This window comes from Cyclopterus lumpus, chromosome 4 (assembly GCF_009769545.1).
Source record: "Cyclopterus lumpus isolate fCycLum1 chromosome 4, fCycLum1.pri, whole genome shotgun sequence".
Taxonomy (NCBI): domain Eukaryota; kingdom Metazoa; phylum Chordata; class Actinopteri; order Perciformes; family Cyclopteridae; genus Cyclopterus; species Cyclopterus lumpus.
Window position 1 is genome coordinate 11,460,674 of NC_046969.1, and position 25,496 is coordinate 11,486,169.

General features: G+C 41.0%; 1 protein-coding gene across 2 annotated transcripts in view; it reads left to right on the forward strand.

Moving 5' to 3' along the window:
- lrp8 (low density lipoprotein receptor-related protein 8, apolipoprotein e receptor) overlaps positions 1–24,906 on the forward strand; it is a 149,967-nt gene extending 125,061 nt beyond the window's left edge. Inside the window, exons 13-18 of one of the 2 annotated variants that reach the window (XM_034530752.1) lie at positions 241–380; positions 6,145–6,286; positions 9,266–9,418; positions 10,710–11,081; positions 14,610–14,678; positions 17,336–24,906. In XM_034530752.1, the coding sequence (XP_034386643.1) occupies positions 241–380; positions 6,145–6,286; positions 9,266–9,418; positions 10,710–11,081; positions 14,610–14,678; positions 17,336–17,637 (1,178 nt within the window). In that variant the 3' untranslated portion in view covers positions 17,638–24,906. The remainder of the gene's footprint in view (positions 1–240; positions 381–6,144; positions 6,287–9,265; positions 9,419–10,709; positions 11,082–14,609; positions 14,679–17,335) is intronic. The other variant, XM_034530753.1, reaches the window with a different exon arrangement.
- The last annotated feature ends 590 nt before the right edge of the window (positions 24,907–25,496 follow it).

Genomic DNA, 25,496 nt, shown 5'->3' on the forward strand with positions numbered 1-25,496 from the left:
CGTATATTTTCCCCCGCAAAGAAGTCAACCGACAATATTACAATCACATCTGTGTTCTCTCAGTGCAGGGCCTCAGCCGTCACGTCAAACAAGATTGATGGTGTGGCTACTGAGCCATTACATTCATATACCTCTCACCCTCGGCCTTTTCTCATGGAATGACCTCTCTCGCTCCATCTCTCCCTCCTTGGTCTTGTTCTCTCTCTCTCTCTCTCTCTCTCTGCTCCTCCATCTTCTCAGACTTGTCAAACCGGCGTCTCTACTGGGTGGACTCCAAGCTGCACCTGCTGTCGAGTGTGGATCTGAATGGGGACAACCGCAAAGTGCTGCTGTCCTCCCATCACCACCTGGGACACCCCTTCGCCCTCAGTGTGTTCGAGGTACGGAACACAGCCACAGAATTAGTCCAACCAATGGCATCTTTTAATCTCCCAGCATGCTCGTTGTTCTTTTTGCAAAAGAAGTAAAGCTTACCTCACCGTGCTTTTAAACATTATACCATTAACTACAGATAGCTTATGTTGTACTACTTCTTTAGTCTTTCTCATTTTCCAGAGCACAGCAGATGTTTTAGATTCTTCAAGGTAGCGTCAATGTTGAGTTTAGTTCAACCGGCATGTTGTGAAAAGAACGTCACAGAGACTGCAAAGGTCTAACCTTCTTTCTATAAATAAAGGTTCTCCTAATCAGCGACATATACAGTCTTGGGTAAATTAGGTTTCCACCAGCAGTCGAGTGCAGTCTAAAAATATACAAGGTATTCGCTATTTACAGTGTGTTTGTGTGTGTGTGTGTGTATATGTATATATATATATATATATATATATATATATATATATATATATATATATATACAGCACAATAATAAAGTAAGAGGGAATTATAACCTCAAAATGAATCACATTTACATTGATTATCTGCAAACAATTGTAAGTTTTTGTCGGAAGTCTCTACCTGAAAGTCAAACAAGATGCTAACATCCTTATTTGACCTCCAAATCTTGACAGGCAGAGAAAGACAGGTCTGTCCTCTGTCCTCCTTGGTGAGACTCCTCATATCTTGTTTGTTGATTCCCATCCTAGCAACGTATTTTAAGATTTTCGCTGAGCAAAATTCAAACATTTGCGGTTATTTTTAACTACATTTTTTCGTATTTTGTCTGTCTACCTTGTCTGAGAGATTGACTGAGAACAAATGAGAGCTGGTGATGTTTTAGTAGAAAGATAAACGCAGAAGGAATCATCTTTTCACGGTTCGACTAGTGTAGAGTGACAATGGAGTGCCGCAATCGATGAAACTCATTTATTGAGGCAGGACTGAGTCAGTCTGTTAGAGCCCATCAAGTATAGATGATGTGGATGAGGAGAGAGGAGAGAGGAGAGAGGAGAGAGGAGAGAGGAGAGAGGAGAGAGGAGGGGGAGGAGGTTTAAATGTGAACAGTAGGAAGTGCTTTCTCCATTCCTCTCTTTGCTGCACACACACTGAGATGATGAGAAGCAACGGGAAGAGAGGACATCCATCATGTCCAGCTGAGTGTGCCTGCATGTGTGCTCGGATATGTGTGTATGTGTTAAAAAAAGAGCAAGGAAACCAACGTTTCGGGCAGGCTGTGAAAGTTCATCCCAGGAGATTAATAGCCATCAGCTCTTCTGGTCTTTGTTCTGTTCTGGTTATGATACAGACCAAATTAAAATTCCTTTAGCAGTGCAGCAGATTGTCTTGGTCCCGATAATGGGAAGTTTGTTTCTTTAGAAATTTGAGTTGTGAACTGAAACACTGCACCTTATTTGTCCATTGAATGTAGTTTGTATCTTTTCTGGGAAATGATCCTCAGTGGAGCTTTTTTGACTAAGAGTCTGGGTCTGTGTGAGACTGTTCACTGCATTTATTGATGATGAAATGATAAACGGCTCTATCATTTGAGCCATTTATCCATTTAGTAATTTAGCAGATGTTTACAGACTTTTGACATTTTGTTCATTTTAGACTGAGGGTTTCAGGCATCCTTGTGCTGCTGACTAGAGGTGCAATGATGAATCGATTAGTTGACTGACAAGAAAATAAATCAGCTATTTTTAGTCCCTGAGCAAAAATGTCAAAACTATGCAGATATAAGATATGTTCAGTGTTAACAAAGAAAGTTACATTACCAATAATCTTAGCATTAAAGTGGGAAGAAAAGACAAATAACATGTAACAACCATATGACAGTTCAGAGCAATTATTATGAATATAGATTGATTTGAACATTTCCTCTCATGCCATCATAGATAAGCTTTAAATCATAGGCAATCATTTTCAATACACACGTGTAAGATTTTGCAAATGTGAGTTTTTTTAAAGTCTGTTTCATGGCCTGCACGGCCCTTCATGTTGCTGAATGATACACAGAGAATGTTAGTCATTCCACTTGAGCATATCATCTGCAAACTTCACATCAATTTGGATGTGCTAAATTTTCTTAACACCGCAGAGGATAGACTCCGGGTTTGTGTTTGAACACCACCAAAATCCCACACATACAAACCCTTCCAGTCTGTATCCACCCCCCTGCCTCCACCCCCATTTCTGAGGAAATGTAGATTGCAGAGGCATGCAGAGAGTAATGTTTTCTCTTTCTCCGGCTTTAGTATCATTGCATTACTTATATTACTATTTTATCCCCTCTTAGAGGAGAAGAGGAGACGAGTTTGGTAATGGAAATAAACACAATAAAGCAAGAAAGAAAAACAGTGGTGCAAATGTGTCCTTTTACCATAAACTCAACACAGTAGGAGGATTTATTCAGGTTTCACAGGTGTTTTCATTTATTCTATTTGATTAGACCCCTGAGGTTTAAGGTGAGGTTTAAGGTGGGCGGAGCTATGTTGGGAATTATACAACCTCACCAAACGACAGTTGTCCATCCCTCACAAGAAAATTAAAGTGGTGGTCGTTCATCCATGCAAAGTAGGTGGGGCCACAAACGTGACACGGTGACTTCTCGCAGGACTGGTTGAAGCTAACGGTTAGCACGCTAGCCGGCCCAGCTAGGCTAGCACTAGTCGTCACAACACCTTTATATTCTTTTTTTCTCAAAAGGTTACTCAAGCGGCAAAATATAAGTCTCCAAGGTATCAAGCTTGCGTACAGTCAGTTGGCAAACTCATTCGCTTGTTACTGGCGAGACAATATATTCACACCGTTTATTCAAAAGCTGTCCCTGTCCCATCAATAACTGCCAGCAAACCATGACCACATGAATTTGTCTGTAAAAGTTCACCAAAGTTAATTTTGTCTCCCTGAGCGGATTCTTTGATGTTGGCGATTCTTTTTAAATGAATGGTTTTCACATGTCATCATTTTAACCTTCTTTAATTCATCTGTCACATAGGAATACATTCAATCAATGTGAGTGGAAGTGAATATTGACATTGACAAAAAACATCAACAAAATAGTGATGAAAACGTCCTGGAAACACCTGTGTGGGTGTACCATGAGTGTGCAAAGGCTTTAATACTCTTCTGCAGCTTTGTCGAGATTAACACAACATGTTTCCTCACATCATTTGATTCCTACACAGATTCAACACCATCTCTACCTTATTTTTGCATAACTTGGGCACTGGTACAACAAAGAAATGCAAATCAAACCCAAACGATCAAAGGCTTCAAAAGTTGAGTGGGTTGGCTTTGTGTGAGCTTTCACTTCTAGTTTTCTGGCATGACATCTGAGTATGAAGGAAGCTCCAGAATCCTATGAGGCAGATGTGTCAGTCACAGACAAAAAGGGCCTAGCGTTTGTCAGGAGGCTCTTCTGGGACAAAATATAGTGACAAAATCATCAAAGGCTGTTCTCCCTTCGACCCGAAGAAGACTTCATTTAGATGTAGTCCCATCTCCTTGACAACCTCAGACAGAGCCAGACGGCCCTGACTGAAGTGATGCAATACCGTGTTCAGGAGAGCTCTTGTGTGCATGTGTCTAAATTCTGTGTGTGCAAAATTCACATTGATCTTACGAGGCAGAACAATGACCTTTTCAGGTGTTGCAATGCAGTTTGAAGCTTTCAATGTGAGAAAAGGTGGCGGATGCAGAGATTGCCGGTAGAGAAATTGAAAGAGAAAACCAGAGGCGGAGACTGACAGAGACAAAGAAAGATGTCCACAGAGACAGAAAGGCAAAGGGAGAGATGGAATGATATATTTGAGTATTGTTTTATCAACATGGCTGATATTTGTCTTTCATTGTTTCAGCACTACAGTTATATAGGTAAAGGTTATCTGAATCTGAGTGAGGGGGAGATGGAGCAATAGAGAGCTGAGTGAAAGATGGAAAAGGAGAAGGTGAAAGAAAGGTTAAGTCCACTGATAACCCAGCACAAATGGAGAGTGTGGATTACAGCACAGATACACATGCATACCCCCACACCAGACAAATCTGTGGCTGGACCCCAAGGTCGAAGCCCTTTAACAACACCATATAACCGTTAGCACAACCTCAGCCTAAAAAACAAAAATAGCCTTTTTTGGAACGATCATTGCTGTTCCATCTTTCTGTCTTACACTCACCTCCTCAATTGTTTCTTCATCCTTCTTTTTTTTAACCTTCCTGTGATCTCAGCGTGAGTTCTCTCTTGCTCTCATGTATTGTGTCTTTCTAAATTGATGCATGTCAGCTTAGATGGATCTGCAGTTGCCATGGAAACCTAGCGCCATTTCCACTTGTGCAGCATATTTTGTGATACTGTAGTGTCACTAAAGAGAATTGGGAGGAAGTGTTAGAGAGAGAAAGAGAAATCCAGCGGGAAAGATACAGTGAACGATGAGAGATTGATCTCTCGGGTCAGACCAAAGAAACAGGGGCATCTGTTTTACACAAGGGACTTTTACAATAGGGATGAACAGTAAAGTGTATCACGAGACCAGTATTCATCATGGATGTTGCGGCTGTACCTACGAGTGTACATATTTCCTTTTAAATTAGTGTTTTCCTGCAATACAGAGGTCAACAGAGGAGTTGGGATTTCTTCCAGCACAGACACAGGACTGCAACACTAAGCTTGGGCTCCATTGTCATATTAAAACACTTTCAATAACCCGTAACATTTTTTTTTTTATTTAAAATTTTTTAAATATATTCTTTTATCGGGGTTACCAAGCTGTAGTTATTATTCAATTAGTTTAATTAAAAACAGAGGTTTGGCATCTTTTGGGGAGGATTTCCTCTCGAGTCTCAGCACAGTGGATAAACACAACAGAGTCGTGTTTTGGAAGAATGGTTTCTAGCTCAGTGTGCGTCACATGAAGAACATGGAAGTCACACTGCACGTTGTGGCAACTACACACAAAAATGTCTTCCCAGCCTCGCTCTCCAAAGTAAAGGCCGTCTCTGGCCTCTCGAGAATCAATAGCTGCGTGTTTGCGTTGCACTAGTATGTCATTTACATCCTATGCTCTGACTGGACAGTTGTGCTCTGATGTAGCAGCTGTACTACACGCAAGGACTTTTTAATTTCTAGAATTTTGATTAGGATGACTGAAAATAGTGAATGCCGCCTCCACTTTCTTCTTTAGTTGAAATGGCATATCAGTGCTGTATGCCCAGTCACTTTATCAGAGAAAATGTTTTGTTTTCATCAACCGGTTGTCGTCACTTATCACCAACTTTAATTACTAGCTCTCACAAGGCACGGAGGGGTGCTACATTTTGACAAACAATATTTCCAAAAGTATTAATTGCTCAACATTAATTGAGTGTCAGAGAATACAGTTAAACCCGCTCACTCATATATTGCTACATTACTAATTCAGTCGGATTAAACCACCATACTTCAATAAATAATGTTTTCGTCTTCAAACCTTTCATTTTTCCTTTGCCTTCAAATATAATTGAATTAAAGTTACCACAAGTATAAAACAATATCTTTCAAATGAGTCTCCACTGTCAAGTGCATTTTAAATCCACAAACCTATATCAAATGTTGTATCTGGAATTTGGTCTTCAAATATTAGTTTTTCTTCTCTTTTGAAACTTGATCCTTTATTCTTCCATGTTTATAAATTATGGAGAGCGAAGGATTCAGTGGCTAGAATGCATGTTCTTATTATAGTTTATCTCTCTCTCTCTCTATCTCTCTCTCTTTCTCTCTCTCTTTTCATTCAGGATCGCATATACTGGACAGACTTGGAGGATGAAGCGATATACAGTGCCAACCGACTCACGGGACATGATGTGGTGAAGGTAGCAGAGTACCTCAACAACCCCCTGGACCTGGTGGTGTTTCATGAACAGAGGCAGCCCAAGGGTAAGAAATGCAGCAACAATGATTTCACATGGATATTGTTGGTGTTTATTTGTTTCTACGGAGGTAACTGATGAGATGAAGAGCTGCAGGTGTTTGCAGAGCTTGCATTGCAAATTGGACATCGTGGGTTTTGAACATGCTTGCTCATACTAGAGTTTGGAGAGAATTCCCAGCAGAGCTACAGCAAACTTCTCCCTGAGTAAAAGTCCAATCAAACAGAATAAAATGCTTAGCCCCGTGTTGGTCAGTTGGGTATGACGATTACTTGACTATGACTATAACTATAACTAAAAAAAAGGATCCTTTCAATGTTGCACTTCCTGGTAACAAAGACCTGGATTGTCCATACACAGACCAAAGGATCCATTTATTAAACTCTCTGAAATAATAAACAAGTAGTCTGATGCGTGTGATTAGATTGTCAAATTATGTGTTTTGATGTAGTATTTTCCAGGTGTGCAAATGAACACTTGCTTGTGTGCTTGCTAGTTAAGCATTTGTGTGTGTGTGCGTGAATGCGCGTGCGTGTGTGTGTTTACAAGCAATTTGCTTGCGTGAGTCTTTATTACTTTTTTCATGCTTTGTTTTCTCCCCTCACTCAGAACTCCAAACAGTCTGAGTCCCGGGGAGCTAATTGTATTCTCTCATCAATAAATCAAGAGTTCTGCTCAAACAGATATCAGAGAATTAAAGGAACAGTCTCTAACATTTAGGGGGCGGGCGCGGGGGGTGGGGGTGCTTATTATTAGTACTTTGGAATGTATTGCTGTCATTTATTATCACGCTGCAGCGCTCATTATTCTCTCTTTCGGGCTGAGCTCCTCCAACTACACACACACACACACACACACACACACACACACACACACACACACACACACACACACACAGATACACACACAGATGCAAATGCAAGCACACAGGATGTTGACCGCAGCAACTACACTTGTGAAACGCAGCCTCACTGTATTTAGTCCTGACTCCAGCAGGAGACCACTCCCTGAGCTTCTCAGAGCCCGAGATGGTTCATATGGCTCTAACATGTCACACATGTACTTTGGTGCTAGACCATGAAGAGATTTGTACACAAGCAGAGCTGTTTTAAAGTCTATTCTCTGAGCAACAGGAAGCCAGTGCAAACACCTGAGCACTGGACTAATATGGTGGTATTTCCTGGTTCTAGTCAGGACTCGAGCAGCAGCGTTCTTATATAGTGACTTGATTGTTGTAAACATAACTGTTGCTGCTCTAGAAACAGTATTTTGTTATATCCAAGTTATAACTTTTAATCATGTTCTTAATGTATTTGTTTTAAAAAATGTTGTATATAATTTTAAAAACAATTATTTAGTCATGTAGAAAAACTGAGTATTGATAAGAGTAGCTCCTAGTTGTATTAAACTCCTAAAGATAACCACCCCTACCTGTAGGCCACCATAGTTCTCCAACACACTTGGAAAGGAAGGGGCTGAGCTGAGGGCTATTTAGTTTCACAAACCAATATTTACCACTAAAACATGCACACTGTTCCTTTTAAAGCAAGACTTTAAACTAACCAGGCCCATCTGGGCTAAAGAAGAAGATATACGGAACGAACTCTAGCTGCCCTGTGCCTTTATTTCACTATTTGTCACTTTCTCTCTTGCTTTTCATATTTTGTTTTACTGACAGATAATATGCTCATCTAAACAAAACCTCCAAGGGGGAAATCATTACTTAATGATTGGCTGCCATAATACACCTCCACGCTTCAAAAGAGACTTCCTATCCTCTCATTGGTGTGTTATTATTTATCTTTTTTTTGTCCATCCAGCTGTGCTTTGAAGCCTAGGTTTGATTTTTTTGTTTTTGTTCTAGACCTACGGGAGCAGGGGACGATGGAGCTATTGCAAATTAAGAATAACATAATTTTGCCGAATCTTAAATCAATCTCTCATATCTCCTACTTGCATTTTCGTCTATGCTCTGTTCCTGTCATTTTTTCATTTATTATTTTGCTCTTCATTTCTCTCCCTTCCAGTTTCTCGGATTTCTTTCCTGTTTCTCTTCTACTTTCCTCATCCACCTTTCTGCCCCTTTCTTCTCTCAGCATAGGATTCAAATGTGTTGTCATAATGTGTCATTGCATTTCAAAGACTCTTTTACCCAAAGAGACTCATTTCTTTTTAATAATGAAGGCATGAATTGAAGATATTTGGAGTTTCATTTAGACAGCAGTTTATACCACATACTTGATATGTTGAGATATTGTACACCAAGCACAAACCTATTCCCAGTGTCTTAAAATCTCACTGTGTGGTGAGTGATGTTGCTGCTTTCCCTGATGGCGGATGATTCCTCTGATGTGCTGCTCTTTAATACTACGCACAAGTCAGGAGGCAGAATCGACCGCGACTCGACCTATTTCTGGTGCTTCTCCACATGACAAGAGTAGCAATATTTTTTCCATAAAGTTGAGTCTCGGGTTGGGAAAATACATGTACATTTTTCACTTGAGTGCAGAGATTTAAAAAAGGCCTTTTAGACAACCTTTGCATTTCTTCACTGCGCCTGAAAAAAGATTGTGAAATAAATATAGGAGCCTAAATAACGCTGTATTTCATGTTGTTATTCAGTGTGATACACAATGAGGTTAATAGGTAGTACGTACAATACTATTTGGACTGATTGCACACTTAATGCTTAAAAGTCTATAGTCTACAGTACATTTACATATCTGTGCTCATCACCCCGGAGCTGACATGGGACATACATTTTCAGAATATTTGGAGAAAGCACTGAATGCTTATAAAATTTTCTTATTTGCCGTTTTCAATGCGCAGTTTTCAGGTTGTAAGACTGCAAAATATGTAAAGCAAAATAATGTGTTCACATTAATATTTTATATTTTTCACATCTATTTGTCAGGAAAAATGTACAAACTCCTCTTTGCCCAAATCCTGTTTAATCCTCTTTTTATTTCTGCTTATGTTCCTCAAGCTCCAGATACCTGCAACATGGGCAGTCTGCCTAACGGTGGCTGTGAATACCTCTGTCTGAAGGCCCCGCAGATCACAGACCACTCTCCCAAGTACACCTGTGCCTGTCCTGATGGCATGGAGCTGGGACCAGACATGAGGCGCTGTGCTATCGGTAAGTCGGTCACACTCAGCAGCACACTTAATGAAAGAGATTGTGCTGAGGAATGTCACAGGAAGTCTACATTGCTGCAATCACAGTGACATGATGGAGTGCCACATCATGTAGATATTAAACACCAAAAAGGAGTCCACCACATTAATACCTATACTTAAATACAACTTCACCTTTCAAACTATTCAGTATGTTTGGTGCTATCCAGTCTTATTCATGGATGGCCATGGGAATGTTTCCCATGCCGTTGTAGACTGAAGGAAATGTTAATAGGTGATTTCTTGGTCTCGTAGGATGACTTGAATCTTGGCACGTCATTTTAAATGGTTCCGCTCTCACCACAGCGAGACTAACTCATTTCTTCATAGGTGTCAGTGCTAGTTGAGGCTTCCCACACTGGTATCCTCCATCCTGAGGATTAACATTTGAGGAAATCGGCCAAATCTTTAAAAGAATTGTCAGTAAAAAAAACACAGTAAATTCAGAGTACAATACAAAAATAAAACATATTCATTCTATTAAGGAATTTGTCGGCTCTTATTCACAATAAAGCTTTTATATTCATACCCATTCATATATTTATATTGATCTTAAATCATATCAGAACAGGATATTGACTAACAACCTTTATCCAAACCCAGAATTCACCACTATCGACTTTCAACAGAATATTCAAAACTTATTGTATTAATTATGATTTGATTCAAAAGCCCAAGGGAATGTTAAACCTAATGTAACGCTATCTTTGGAAGCTGGCCAGGGATTCTCAGCTTACCCCAGAACACCTCCATTATTTCCCCACTCCCCACATGTGTGAAGTTGTTGTCCTTAATGGACCTGTGCTGTTTTGCATTTCATGTTTGAACAGGTGCAGAGAAAGAGAGATGATGATATATGTAGGCCACCATTCAGGGAATCCCTCTGAGGAAAACAGGAGAGGGAACAAGGCTAGTGTGAGCTGAGAACAAGAGAAAGAGAAAATATTTGCACTCACACTTTTTGGACTTCCTAATGCAGTACAAATATTTCTGCTGAGCTCTTTTTTTAAGTTTTGATAAAATGCCCCCTTGTGTTATGTTCCTCTTGCTCCCTGCTTTATGTCTCGTATGTCTCCTATGTTTAAAACTGAGTAGTTGAAAGCATGTTATAATAGTTTAATTTCCCACATGCTGTGTATTGAAGCACCCAGACTAAATACTCCAACTGTTGTTGTCAACATACTTGCCAGCTGTTAGCGTCTTCAAGTCCTATCCCAACTGATTACGATTATTGTCCTGTTTCTCTGCTGCAGTTCGACCCAGAACAACCACAACAGCTGCTCAAACCACCACAACTCCCACAACCACTACAACAACCACTACAACTGGTACACTGGTTACTACCACCACCACTCCCCCCACCACCACCACCACCACCACGACCACAAGCTCCACCACCACCTCTGCTGCTACGACACCCAGGCCCACAACCAGACGCCTCACGACGCCTGACGCTCCTATGACCCCCAGAAGAACCTCTACAGAGCAGCCTCGGACCCCCACCGCCATGAGCACAGAGACGACCAGTTTCAGCAGCACACGTCAGACGTCCACATCCACACACACTCCCCTGTTGGGCCCCAACAGCATTCAGAGAGAGAGCAACGCCAACCTCTCCCACAGAGGTAAGGGTGTGTGTGTGTGTGTGTGTGTGTGTGTGTGTGTGTGTGTGTGTGTGTGTGTGTGTGTGTGTGTGTGTGAACCACTACTTAGATCCATTTCCTCCTCTCTGGCTTTGCTTCCCTTTCATTTCTGTGTCTGACCATCTGTCGATCTACTGTACGTCCTCGTTCTCTCTCTCACACACACACGCACACACACCATACTCACAAGTGTATCTTTCTGTCTGCTTGTGGTCGGTCCCCATTGAGCAGTGTGTAACAGAGCTGTCAGAGCTAACAAACGACAGTCTCCTCCGTTCTCACCTCACACCTCTCATAACTCATCCTCACTTTCTGACAGTCTCTCTCTCTCTCTCTCTCTCCTTCCATCTTTTCTCTCTCTGTCTTTCTCTCTGCTCCTCTTTCGTACTCGCTCTCTCAGACTGGCAGCGTTCCTCGTTCTTTCTGGGCCACAAAACAAAAAACACTTTACATTTTGTAGTCCCAGACAAATAATGATTATAAAAGCAGAAGCAATGCTTCACAAATCCACGCTAAGAATTCAAATACATTTGGAAGTGAAGAGGAATCCTTGATAGTTATGGCTAAATTGATAAACCACCGTGCTGCACAGCACATGCTGCGGTGTGGTTGTGTTGCAGAAATCTGCTATTTCAGTTTGAATCATTGCTGCATTTACATGATATATTGGTTATAAGTAATTGTTTCTCTATAATAGTAGACAAATAAAAATAATCTTCCAAATTGCATATTTTAGGACTGGTCCTAAAATGTAGATGTGTGCCATTGCATCACTCTTCTCAGACTAAAAGGCTAACAGTAAATCAATGTCCAAAATTGACTGATTCATACTAACATCCTTTTAGTTAATGCCATATATTTGAGTGGCACAGCCTACTGCTCAGTAGATAATTAAAGATGGAACAGAAGAAGTTAAAGAAAATGTGCTCAGATTTGACAATATTGCATATACATGAAAGACATTTCTCATTATATTATAAACCAGAAGAGCAAGGAGTGAGATTGGAAAAGCTAGACAGAGGGAAAGGAGAAAGGACGTATGATGAAAGTGGGTTTGAGAGAAGAAGAGAGAATGGGGGAATGAATGAGATAAAGAGTGGGGAGTAAAAACTAATGATTGTCAAATGAGAAGGTACAGTGAAAGACAATTAAGAGGCCATCGAGGAAAAAGAATGAACACAGCACTAAGAGGAACATGACAGTCCAGCACTTGAACAGGGAGGATGGGGGAGTTATGAAATGACTCACTTTTGGGAGGGAATTTACAGCTCTAAGAAAAGACGGGACGGCAAAGAGGCAGGAGAGAAAGTGATTTTCTGGGACTTGAAGAGAATGGCTGCTGCAGCTCGTCTCACCACTTTGGGGCCCCGAGTTACTCAGAAGCATGTTTCCTCTCGTCTCTGAAGTTGTCAGCCTCCTCACCACACCACAAGTGCTCCAGATGAGAGGTGGAGCAGACACGGATGAGAAAAAACAGGGCGTGAGCAAGACGCGTCTCGTAACCCACGGGCCATGTGTAATCATTTTCAACTCGGTGCACACTGTCAAGTGTGCCGGCATCAGCTGTTCCACATGTGCGGCGCTGCAGCTGGCCTGGTGGAGGGAGGAAGAACCAGGAGTTTCAGGAATAACATACAAACCACAGCTGGTACACAAAGCCCAAATGCGTCTATGTATGCTCTTACACATTTGAAGCTTTGCTTTTGATGCCAGTATTCATGACTCTTGCTGCAGCTTTAGACACGATTAAGGACTTACTAAGTGTTCATTTGATCACTGGAGCAGGTTTTGCTTGCTGTTCCTTTAGAACAGGCTGTCAATGTAAGACAGAATCCACCGATGTATCCCAAGCTTTATCTGAAGATAATAAAAGGCCTCAGCAGTCTGAGACAAAGTGAGTCTTCATAGTCTGAAGAAACAAAATAATTAAATTTGATCAACTCTGCTGCAACTTCATATTGCCTTCAGATGAACTCGGGAATACATTTTTGCACAGTCCATGTGGACTGGAATTTGTCACCTCACTTCCATGTACGTTGTAGGCATGATAGGGGAGAATGTTTAAATGAACCATGATAACAGTAAGAAAAAACTGTTTTAATGCATGTGAGTATTGTTTTAAGACCGACTTGAGGGAATGTGAACCTGTCCTTTATTTTGTGGCCACTTTAACCGAGACTTCAGCCTGATTTTCTCTTTTATGGCCATAATCTTTTAGAGCAATAATAAAATTTGAAATGAAATAACAATTACAACCATAGAAATCTATTAAGGTATGACGAGCAGTGTAAGCATTTCATATTTACATTATTATCTGTTGACTTGTTATCTTTATCTGTTATCTAATGTAGGTTACCTACACAATATAATAGGGTAATACTTAAATGAGCCATGCACAGGGCTATAAATAGGGAAATTCTTGACAGGCAAAACAGCACAGTATATCATAACTTAAAATCCCTCCAGCAATAATAGTCTTAATGAAATTGAGACTTTTTTTTTTTTTACAACTTTCTCACTTTCTCTCTCTTTGCCTTCAATTTCCAAGAATGCTTCTTTCATAACTGCTGCTTTAATACGATTCTATTAATCCGCCTTTTAGAGTCTTGGGACCCATTGAATGTCACTCATACTTTAAGAAAAGCCCGATTCACTTCTGCTGACTCGGGACTCAGACACTCCACTGCTCACTCAAAAGTCAAATCACCTGCTGTGCCTCGGTTTGACACTGTGTGTGTGTGTGTGTGCGCATGTGCATGCATGTGTCAATATAAATGCAGTTTATCCTCTATGATTTTATTCATGAGAGAACGTATCTTTTATTTGTATGTCCCATCCATCACCTCCCATCTGTGCCTTTTCCGTGCATACGACTACACAGAGTCTCTTTCTAAATGAGCCAATCAGTATGCAGGGCCAGCGCTGGGATCTTCTCTGTTAATCTTCCGCACCAGACTTCATTATAACCATCTGATCACACTTTGGCTAATGGCTAGCCTGCTGCTACTGGGAGTGCAGGGAGCAGGATTAATGTCACGCTGCTCACCGACCTGTTGGGGTGAGAGTTGAAGGGGAGTAGGGACACAAGGCATCTCTTGGATAAATGTATGCTGTGTCGCATTGTGACACAATATGAAGACATAGAAAAAGAGTGCCTTGGAGCACAAAGTTGTGCTTAAATTCACTCTCAAGGTCAGTCAACTATCCACCAGGTTTCAATCCTCCACTGAAAGACGACGAAACACAATTTTAGTTTAGTTTTTAGTACAAATTTTGATGCATTATTTTCTGGAATTGCATTTGTCTTGTATTGAAACACATCTCATTTGCATTTGTATCGCATCCTGGTATGATTCATCTGCATTTAATTCTTTTTTGATTATCTGCCCTTTATGTTATGCAAATACATTTTTTTCTCCAACATGATACTTCAAACTTGTATTTCTCTCTAGCGATGCCTTTTGGGAAATTATTGCTTAGTTTTATTTTTCTTTCTCTTCTTCATCTCAGCTGCGAGTGATCACTACCTCATAGGTAACAACATCACTGTAGCTGTCCTGGGGATAGTCATTCCTATCGGTGAGTACCCTTTACTTCCTCGCTGCGTTGCTTTTCTTTCTGCCCGCCTGCTTCTCCTTCCTCGCTTCTCCCCCCTCGCTTCTTTCCCCTCGTTCCTCCCCCCTTGTTCCTCCCTCCTCGCTTCTCCGTCTCCGCTTGCCGCTCAAGTCCTGCATGTTGAGTAGGAATGTGTATTTGTATTTGTCTGGCTGCGTGTGTGTGTGAATGTGGTTTGTTTGAGTTTGTTTTCTGTGATTTTGTATATTTCAGATGCAATGGCAACAATTAGAGTCTTTTTAACATGTAAATCATATGTGAGTCTCAGCTGATGTCTGAGCACAAATGTACTGTTTAGTAATGGAGAAAATCTAGTGAACTGTAGATTTATCCAACAATAGCCTTCTTGCCGACGGCTAGAAAAGGCCATTACGGGCTAGTAAGCTTGTCAGCCAGCGATGGCCAATCCTTAGTAAAGTGCACATTATGTCATTATTAATGAGATCTGAGCAAATAGGAAATTTAGTTAATGTTTTGTCATCACATTTGACCAGCTGTTATAACAATCATGTTCCACTCGGATCATACAGTGTGCTCTCACTACCATCAATCCACCTATTTGACCGACCCAGTGGACTAACAGCGGGTTACATGGTTGCTGGAATCAGATTTTGAATGGGAGGGAAAAGGGCATAATGCAATAAAATGTTGTTTTTGTCTTGGTAGTGGAAATCTTGACCTGGGAAATAACATTATTGTCGATGAGGCATAGAAGAAACACTACTAGGCTACTATCCCACAATACAACGAATATGAGGAATTGCAAGTTCCTACAATCAAACCAGCTTAGTAAAGCTAATCTCTTCTATTAGCTTTAATTTAAATGATAATCTAATTTTATGGAAATATGTAATACTTTCATGCATAATAACCGAGAAATCAGCTGAATGTGCAAATGACCTCATAGTGGCAGCATATGTTGCTAATTGAGATCTCTTTCATCCTTAATATTGAATACTTTGATAAATTATGGGAGCACCAAAACATCGTAAAGCAATTTTTTTTCTTCTTTTCAATCGAGATACCGGCTTATTAAAACAACCCCGGAGACTGTTAACCCTTTCCACTCCATTTCTCGTGCTGTCCTCGTGCCATTCATTGCAGCCATAAATCCCCTCTGCATTTTTTTTTTTTTGGCAGCTTAGAAACGTTAATTATTGGTGGAGGTCCACAAGGGCCAGATTTCTGTACCCTAGTTCTCCGCTCACATCCGTTAATGCACCACGCCCACCCACAGCTCCACAAGGGGAAACAGTCCAACAATGATTCTCAATATTTAGCCAAAGTCAGGCTGTAATGCCGCTCTCTAATTGGAGTACAATTTTTTCTAAATGAGACAAAAGCTGGTGCTTCTTTTTTCTTTTTTTTTAACCAGTGAGCATTTAGAAAAGAACAAAGGATGATCTGGGGTTTCCAGCCAGTCACACAGGGATCTCAAGTGCCTATCCAACAAAAGAGTAATTAGATGGGGCTTCCACAAGGGATGCAGGCACATCTACGGAAGTGGGCATACACACACATAACAAAAACACACCCACACACACATACTTGTTTTATCTCTAATCGTTGACACACCTCTGGCTTGGCTGTTGGTCTCTACACACACACAGACTCACACACACACACAGGTCTTAAAGGGCAGCTAGGCAGTCATGCTGATATGCTAATGAAAGGAGAGAGAGTGACGGAGCATATCTCAAATATCCTCCTTTACCTCTCATCCAAATCCCCTTCCCATTCTTCTTGAGTTACAACCAACAAATGTATTGTGTTTAATTTTAAATAATAAATCATAGCCCAACTGTAGCCCAAGATGACGGTAACCTTGCAAGGCATTGATTTATAAAAACCTAAATACTACAAGAATCATTTGTGGTTCAGTCCTTATGTACGCATGTGCTTGTGTTTGAGTGTGCATGTGAGGTGTGTGAAGGTGCATTCAGGCATTCATTGTTGTGCATGTGCATTCATGTTTATGCATGTTGATCATTCTGTAAGATTGAGATTTAAGGGAATGTAATGGGATGTATGTAAACAATATGAAGGCTCATTGTTTTCAGTTTTTACCAGTTTCCCTGAAAATGATCTGGATTTTTGTTTTCATTTAAATGTGATACACTGTGGGTAATCCTAAACAAGAAGACACTGATCACTGCAGTTTAGCAACAATAAACAAAGTTGTCTGGGAGCCTGCAAAAGTTGAGCATATTCTCTGCATATTAGAGAGTAAAGGGTCTTTTTACGTACTTTTACAGTCTAGAATTCATTACAAAACCCCCCAAAAAGTATGACAATAAAAAAATATAAAAATTATATATGTTGTATTTATAGTCCTAAACATATACATGTTCAAATGTAACAAAATGAACACAAATTAATTCCTAGCTAACAGTTGGTGTCCTCCTGATTTGATTCCCCCTACAAACCTGTCTTACAGGTGTGCATTAGATTATATACAATAAAAAAAAATAAAAATAAAGGCCGATAATAATGAGCCCTCAAAGGAACGTGCGTGTGGCCTGTTTGTACGTGTGAGTGCTGACAGCGCCGCTCTGTGTCCCCTGGGCTGTGTTAACGCTCCCGCCGTGTGTTGTTGTTGTGTGTGTGTTAAACACATGCAGTCCCTATCCTTGCCACAGTGGTCATCGGCTTGCTCTGCACCGGCGGATACCTGGTTTGGCGCAACTGGCGGCGCAAGAACACCAAGAGCATGAACTTCGACAACCCGGTGTACCGCAAAACCACGGAGGACGACGACGACGAGATCCACATCGGGCGACACAGCGAGTCCATTGGCCACGTGTATCCAGCAGTGAGTGGCAGCCACAGTCAGCCGTTCATAGCGCTTCCTCTCGGGGGCGGTGTCACAGACAGCAACTCTCACTGGTACTCGGGGGCACCGATGCTCTCCAGCAGCAAATGAGAGGAGGTGCAGAGGAAAGGAAGGAGTTTGGGGTCTGGGAGGACGAGCAGGGTTTGTAAAAGCCTGCCTGCTGTACATGTTGGCCTGGTGGAAAGAAAGGACTTGCGCATGCCCACAATCTCACACGCCATTTTTGCAGCGATCACTGAAAACACCAACCATACACACACACACACACACACACGTAGGCCCTTCATGAGTACACGATGTTCACATTTATTTCACCTACATGACCATAATCATACAGTACATGCGTTTATCACCATCACTTCTTTGTTGCCAACCAACCGTCCCATTTACTTTATTGTACATTGTGTTGGTTTCTCTGGTTATTGAAGTGTTAGTTCTGTTACTGGGCGACATGTTTCTTATGAATCCACCATTTCTTGACCAAACTCCCTACGCAGTCACATATCATCCTTGTTTACAGAAGCAGCTGGTGCAAAAATCTAATTTCTCAACATGGTCACTAGGCAACAGAAAATATGTGCCACAAGGTAGCATCCTTGTCAGAGAGGAATTTTGTAGATGTTTCTTTGTTGTGTTTGCTGCTAAAGATGATAACAAAGGATCATTCAGACATTAAAGGGTCACTGAGGCTAGTGTTGGGTGAGGAGAAGGAGGACTAGCTTCATAGTCACCTCAGCCCGCTGAATGACAGGACAGACCGTAAATGGGATTTTAGAGTAGTTCGTAACATCGTTACAGTAAGTTGATTAATTGATTTAATTACAGTGTACATAAGACAGGGAGCTCAACAAAGGGAGCACAAATCAGAACCAAGCACACTGTTTTGTGTCTTCAGTGCAATTGCAGAAACCATGAATCTCGGCACTTCATGTGTTGCTGACGACACCGTTTTTTAGAACCACTTGCATGTCTCCGGAAACAATGCCAGCTGTAATTTGCACAAAAATGCACTTACCGGTAAATGTCTTGGACACTCATGCCATGTATTGAATATATTTGTTGTTTTAGGTATTGGAAAGCCTGCGGGGAAGGGCAGCCAAAAGGGATTATAGGGGGTTGGGAAGACTGGCGCTTTGATCGGTTGGCATGGGAACACAGATTGCTTTGTGTTGCTCCAGAGAGAGAGGCAAAGAATTATGGGTATCATTGGCATGATGTCAGGCTAGACACAGACACACACACACACACACACAGGAAACAGGTGCACGACTGAGTCATTTTAAGATTCAAGGTTGAATTAACTACCCCCCCTCAGTCAAGGGCTGAAAAGAGGGAACCATACTCTCTCGCTTTACATCTGCACAAATCTATTTTATTGTTTAACTTGTTTTCCATGTCTCCTGTCCTCTTCTTTCCTTTCCTCTCCTCTCCTTCCTTTCCTTTTGTGGCATTGTGCCAACTCAGACAGCCAGAGAAATCCGGTTGGCATTATGTGGGCCAGACATTTCAGGCTGTAGGCAAGCATCCGACATTCCTTGCATAGGAGCAGACAGAGAACTAGGGAATTAAAAAGTGGAGAGGAGGAAGGTCAGGGAGAGGAGTATGGACTGCAGCAGAAAGCAGGAAAATGGATTATACATGAACCTGCCATTTATTTTCTGGGTGCCGATGTCTTTCTTTATTCCCTGTCCATCATGGTTCTCTGTTTTATTTGTGTGTGTTTCACTTCTCTCTCTCACCTTCACCAGTCTCCTGTGGTAACAGTCTTTTTATCTGCTGTTTGCAGCGCGTGGCACTCAGTCTGGAGGATGATGGCTATCCCTGAGGGGGGGGATGCAGCCTGCCCCCCTCCCCAATCCTATCCTGGCCCCTCCTCTCACCACAGCCTCTACACCACTACTAAGAGGCCAGTACAACGCAGAGGAGAAAGAGAAGGCCTCCCCTTTTGAGGAGCAGGGATGACATGTACATCTTGTAAATCCCCCTTCTCCTATTTTCTCCCCTGGAGTAACATTACTACCACTACTAGCCACTACTACTTCCCTTAGTGCTAGTTCATTAGTAGTCTCCACTCCTCTCTTCTCTCTGCCTCTTATTAGCTGTAGTGGTGTGTAAAATGCTGCTTGATGAATTTGTTCTAACTAACCTCATTTGGTTGCACATTGTAAATAGAAGGCTGTCTGGCCACCGTACAGGGATTAAAAGCCGGCATGCATTATTTTTAATTCCCTCATATTGTGGCGTTTTTATTTATTTGTATGTGTTTGCTGCTGTAAATATGTTATCGGCGTCTCTCAGTGCTACAGTACTACAGGCAGATTTGTTTAACTTTGCAAGGAGATACAGTAGTAGCCAAGGAGGTTATTTTGTATTCATAGTTCCCTTTTCATCTCGAGTTGACACAACAGATTTTTATAAACAGGGGGAATGTCATCCTTTTTCCCACCAGTGTCTCAGATTCCACCCCTCGACATATTGAATAGTCGGCAGGTAAACCTAAATATAGCCAAGGGGAACGGAGACAGAAGAAAAAGATGGGGTTGTCTGCATGTTTGGCGGTGATTTTGAGGCGAAAGAGTTAGGGAGGGTGTTTTTGTTTTCCTTTGATGGGAATAGGAGGATTTGTGCCACCAGAGGGCAGAAAGGCAAAGGGGTTATGGGTAATCCTATCTCCAGGTATCAGAGGTTTGAGTATATTCGATAATGAACTTGGGATTGTTTGTTCATTTGCGGTGTTAGGACTCACTCGTGTTCCCGACAGTTTGTTTGTGTTGGCTACCATCAACACTTGAGAGGTCAAACAGACAGCAGAGTGTCACAAAAACACATTCCTGTGACTGTGTTGAGTTACTAGGGATGGACCAATCCGACTTTCTCTGTCCCGATAGCTATACCTTGGTTTTGGGTTTGGTTACCGAGTACCGTTGCGTTACCAGTATTTGATTAATAAGCTGTATGCCTCACTGTGTGAGATCATTCTTGTATATGTAAGGCAACATCAGGCTTTAATTAAACATCGCTTTCCCAACTTTGTAAGATAAAATGTAAGAAATAAATGGATATACATGGTTATAAATTTACTGAATTGTCGTTTGATATTAATATTAATTGTACACCAGCGTCTTTAGAAACATTTTTTTTTAATTAACAGATTACGGTTCAAGTGTAAACCTTTTGAATGCAGCAACAAATTCATCAAAACCTAAACTGTAATTATAATTCATAATTATAATAAATACATACAAACATTGAATTGATTAGTGTGGCCCCATTGTCACCAATACCAAATCAAGCTCCGTGTCGGTATCGGTGTTGGTGCATCCCTACTTTCATCACTAACATTTTCTTATAATCATGATATTAGAAATTGATAAACAGAACTTTGTATGTGGTTACTTATGTGGAAAGCAGGTATCTTACTGATTACTTTATCTGCTGACATAAATATTATTATCAATAGAATGCTGCAAAGTGTGAGTTTCTGAAATGTTGGCTCCAATAGTCTTTAACACTGCATTGCTCTTACGTGTTCACAGTAGCTCCAACATCATCAATTTTCTATGATTTGACATGACTTGGGTTCACAACTTCTCCATAATTATCAATCCCAGAGTTCCAGTGGCCTCACAGCACTGTTTTTGGTGTTTCTTAGCAAGATAACCTCCCCGTCTTTTATCAATGTGGCTGTGTGTTTTCTGGATGAGATGCAGCAGAAAAAAACATTTGGAAGGAATCACTTTCCGCTGTCACTGACTGCTCAGCGCGGTTGTTAAAGGGCTCGTTTTGTGTGAGCAGATGAGTCGTACGGCGAGGCTGACTGAGCCGAGCACTGATTTGGTTTGAAGGCTGGATAGAGAGAAAGCGTGTAAACCAGCGTAAAGGGCTGATCTTCCATTGGCTTACCGCAGACAAGCTTCCAGCTCATTGAATCAGATGCAATTTATGCCCCGTGACTATTGCAATAATTGCTCATAATACGTTGTAATAGTGAATTACTATAGGCTGTTATGACAAGTTAATACGATAGCTGTTACAAGTAGTTTTGGCAGAATAATAATTTTCCAATTCCGGATGTCATTTAGTCACAACAAACACACAAAGCACACTTATAATACATGATATTGGGTATAGAGATATACCGAAATCAATGGTCTTCCATTCTCAGAATAACACATTTGAAAAATGTTGCATTTCAGCTGAGGTGAGCTAAGAACTGCTTCTGTTTGTCCCATCCTCTGTTTTCGCAACCATTAACGTCTTCCAACTTAGGCTCAGTATATACTCTGCATATGTATTCATTCATCTTACTGTACAGACGGTTGATTAATGGTACGGTAGTTATTATTCATGGTGCTCACTGTTTCCTAGAAATGTTTGCTCAGTGTGGATGCTCGGTAACCACAGGGGAGGAAGCAAGGAAAAGACAACGGTAGGCAGGAAAACGACTGCCGGGATTCAGACTAAACTGTCCGGTAGGCAAACAGATTTGCACTTGGAAGATGAATAGTGGGCCATTCATTTTGCCAGATTTCTGCTGATGTGTTGCGGTATTCTGACACTCATTCCCTTTCACCTGCCTCAGAAGGATTGCACTCTCTCTCCTCTCAGTTTATGATGCACAGAGGGGGATTTGTATGTCTTGTATGAGACAAGTGGCGTTCTAGACAGGCAAATGATAGTCCTCCCCAGCACCACACCTCCCTTCGTCTTTCTAATGAAGGAGGATTGAGCACAAGGGGAGGCCATAACCATTCACTTGCACAGATGAAGCCTAATAAAAAGCATTCGACTTGTTCGGTAGCTACATGCAGCGGTTGGTATTTTTGGCAGAATATAGGGTTGAATGAAGGAAACCGTTTCAATTGACACAGCTGCATTGTCGTATGAACTGGTAATTTTCCAATATTTTCAGTAGCTACAATGGCTTGTTATGGATCACAATTTCATATTTCTTTCATTAAAAAAAAACGATTGCAAAGTCCCAAAGGACAGATGAGGTACCCAGAAAGATGAAACGGGTCAGATATCTTTGAGATTAAATAAATCACAAATTCGCCGCTGTATTGAACCCTGGGCTGAATCAGTTCTGCTCTCCACGTTTCCTTCATGTCCATGTTTGCTGCAGGTCTAATGGAGTTCCATACGGAGGGTTTGCAGTCGGGAGAATAAATTGCTTATTTATTGAGGTGACTGAGAGTGGCGTCTTAGAAAAGTTATTATTGCTACAGTGTGAAGACAGGTTGGCTGGACCACTTTGTGGCCACCTTAAGTGCAGCCATTTCCACTGAAGAAGGCTGAGAAAGTCCAGAGAGGGCCTTTGGTCATTCATCATCTACTGGGTAGTAATTGAAGAGATCATCCTTAGACAGTTCGCCGTCTGGACATTTTGTATTCATACTTTCAGGAATCGTTTAGGAGCTAATCAATGCCGACGGAAGTTAGAAGGATCAAGTTGAGCCTTGTGCTGAAAAGGTCGAAGAATAATTAATTGTGTGTGTGTTGAGGTTCATATGTTCAGTGATTCTGGGATATTGCTACTATATCAAACCCTAATGTATGATAGGCAGGTTACGATCACAACGAGGTTATGTCAAACAGCCATGACAAAGTTGCATCTGGTTTATTTTATGGGAACAATGTTACATTATTAGATGATCTCAGCCAATACTAACAGCCATGATAACCCATAATCCAAGCCATTATAATTGCATGCAGTAATTTTAGTGTTCCTGATTTGTGCTCCCTTTTTTTTCAACCGTCCCGTCGCTCGACCTGCTCTTCCTCTCTGTGATCTTCTAATTGGTGACTTCCAGTCTTTTCTGGCAGAGAATCTGACCCAGGGTGCACTGACTGCTTCACTCACCTCTCTCCACCATTTCACTTCATCATGCACTGGATCAAAAGTAATGCCAGCTGTGAGACTTCAAGTATTTTAATGGTTGTTATACTACTGAGTGGTAGTTTAGACGGCAAAGTTGGCGTTGTTGTCTCTGTGCGCTCTCATTCTCCTGCCCTCCCATCTTCATCTTAGCCATCGACATTGTTCCTTTTTGGCAAGGACTATCAGTCTTTGGGTAGACAGGCAAACACATACACATACACCTACACACTGGAAGAAAACACTGGAGGAAAAAAGCCCTCAAAATAACAAGGAAACCGCTCAAGCTGGGGAAAAAACCCTTCCTGATTGAGAACCAGCAAACAGACGAACAAGCCAGGAGAACCACCTCCCCCCCAGACGCCCCAGATATAGTTCTGGACTTTGGAAGGAGCCCTCGTTGACTCTACTTGGCTGGCAATTAGCTCTTGTTGACCCAGTGACTCTCCTACACCTTCAACTGGTTCCTCTTATTATCATGTGTTTTTTGGACTATTAGTCTGTGAGTTGTAGTTGTTGCTTTCTCTCTCTCTCCTTGCCAAACCATTCTCTGTTTCATATTTGATCTTCTAGCTGTTTGATTACTTGAAGGGTAATGTTCAGTCACCTACCTTTTTTATACCAGTCAGTGTAAAATGAAGGTTGGGGGAAGAAGTTGTGAAGTCTGTGTGTAAATCTCGTTGAGTGTTGGGATGACGACATACACAAGCAACATTTTGATAAATACCTGTGTTGTCATATATTTGGACGTTTTACTTCAACAGTGATTGTGGAAGATAATCACTGCAAATATAAAAAAAGTATTGGCTCCAATTTTTTGAAAAACTGTCTACCAAAATGTTGCTGGTGTCATTGCCTGCAAGGAAATCTCAAAAAACCATTTAGGGCTCAGTCCATTCCACAGCCATACGACAGGCATTTTTTTTTACGCTGTTTGTTGCACAAAACTTTTCAAGAAGCCTTCTGCACTGTGTAAAGAGATAACGTTCTTAGGAGGGGAGGAAATAAAAGGGAGGGGGGTTGGGGTCCAATGGTACAGTCCAATGGTTTTGAATCATGACTTGTAAATACGTTTTCATACAGCAAAAACCTTTTGATAATGTTTTAAATGTATCTGTAAAAAAATATGTACATAAACCTCTGGGGGGGGAAAAGGAGTGTTGACTATATATGAATTTATTTGTACTCAAGAGCACTGGATTTATTTACTACTTGATTGTAACTAAAAATTAATAATCTGCCAAAGTGTTTTTATTTAACTTTTTCTCCTGTCGGTCCCGTTTGTTTGGGTTTTGTTTTTTATTTGTTTTGCTTTTTAACAGCATTGCAGATGTTTAGAGTTCAAACTGTATTTAATTCTGTTGAATAGATTTTGTTGTGTGTTTTAAAAAAAAAAAGAGGGGTTATCATTTTAATTTATTGGTGCCTTGTTTTGTGCTCCTGTATACTTTTACTCTTTCTGTTTTTCTGTGTCCTGTATCTGCGGGAAGGCGAGGGAGGGGTTAACTGGTGAGGGACGGGGTGGGGGGGAGTTTAAAACTTAGCAACTTCTGTACTTACATGGAATATCTGTACTGTATGCCAAAATGGTCTCGATCACGTTTCTATGAAATCAAGCTGTTGATAAATATCTCTATATATTGATATATTAAATTTATAAAAACTGTCCAACCTATTTGTCTCTCTGTGGTACATCTGGATAACAAGCCATGCATCTGCTTCACGTGCCACATTTCATAAGCTTTAAGATAAATGAAACTTTGTGTAAAACTGTAAGCCAAGGTAGCATTCGCTACCTGTAAGTATGACAACAATATTTTTGACACAGGTCATTAATTAATGTCAAATAAACGATTGTAACGAAGCAAAACACAAGTTAATACTGATGGACAAGCCAGTACCTTGCATGCATGAGCAGTCAATTGTAAAGCACTTTGTTAAGGCAGAGTAACACTAAGTGCAGTCTGTTTACCATTGATACTAAAAAAAACTAGCAATCTTATGGGTAAAATATATATGTACATGGAGTAACTGGTTAGCTGATTGTTGCCAGGTTCATCTTTGGAACTAT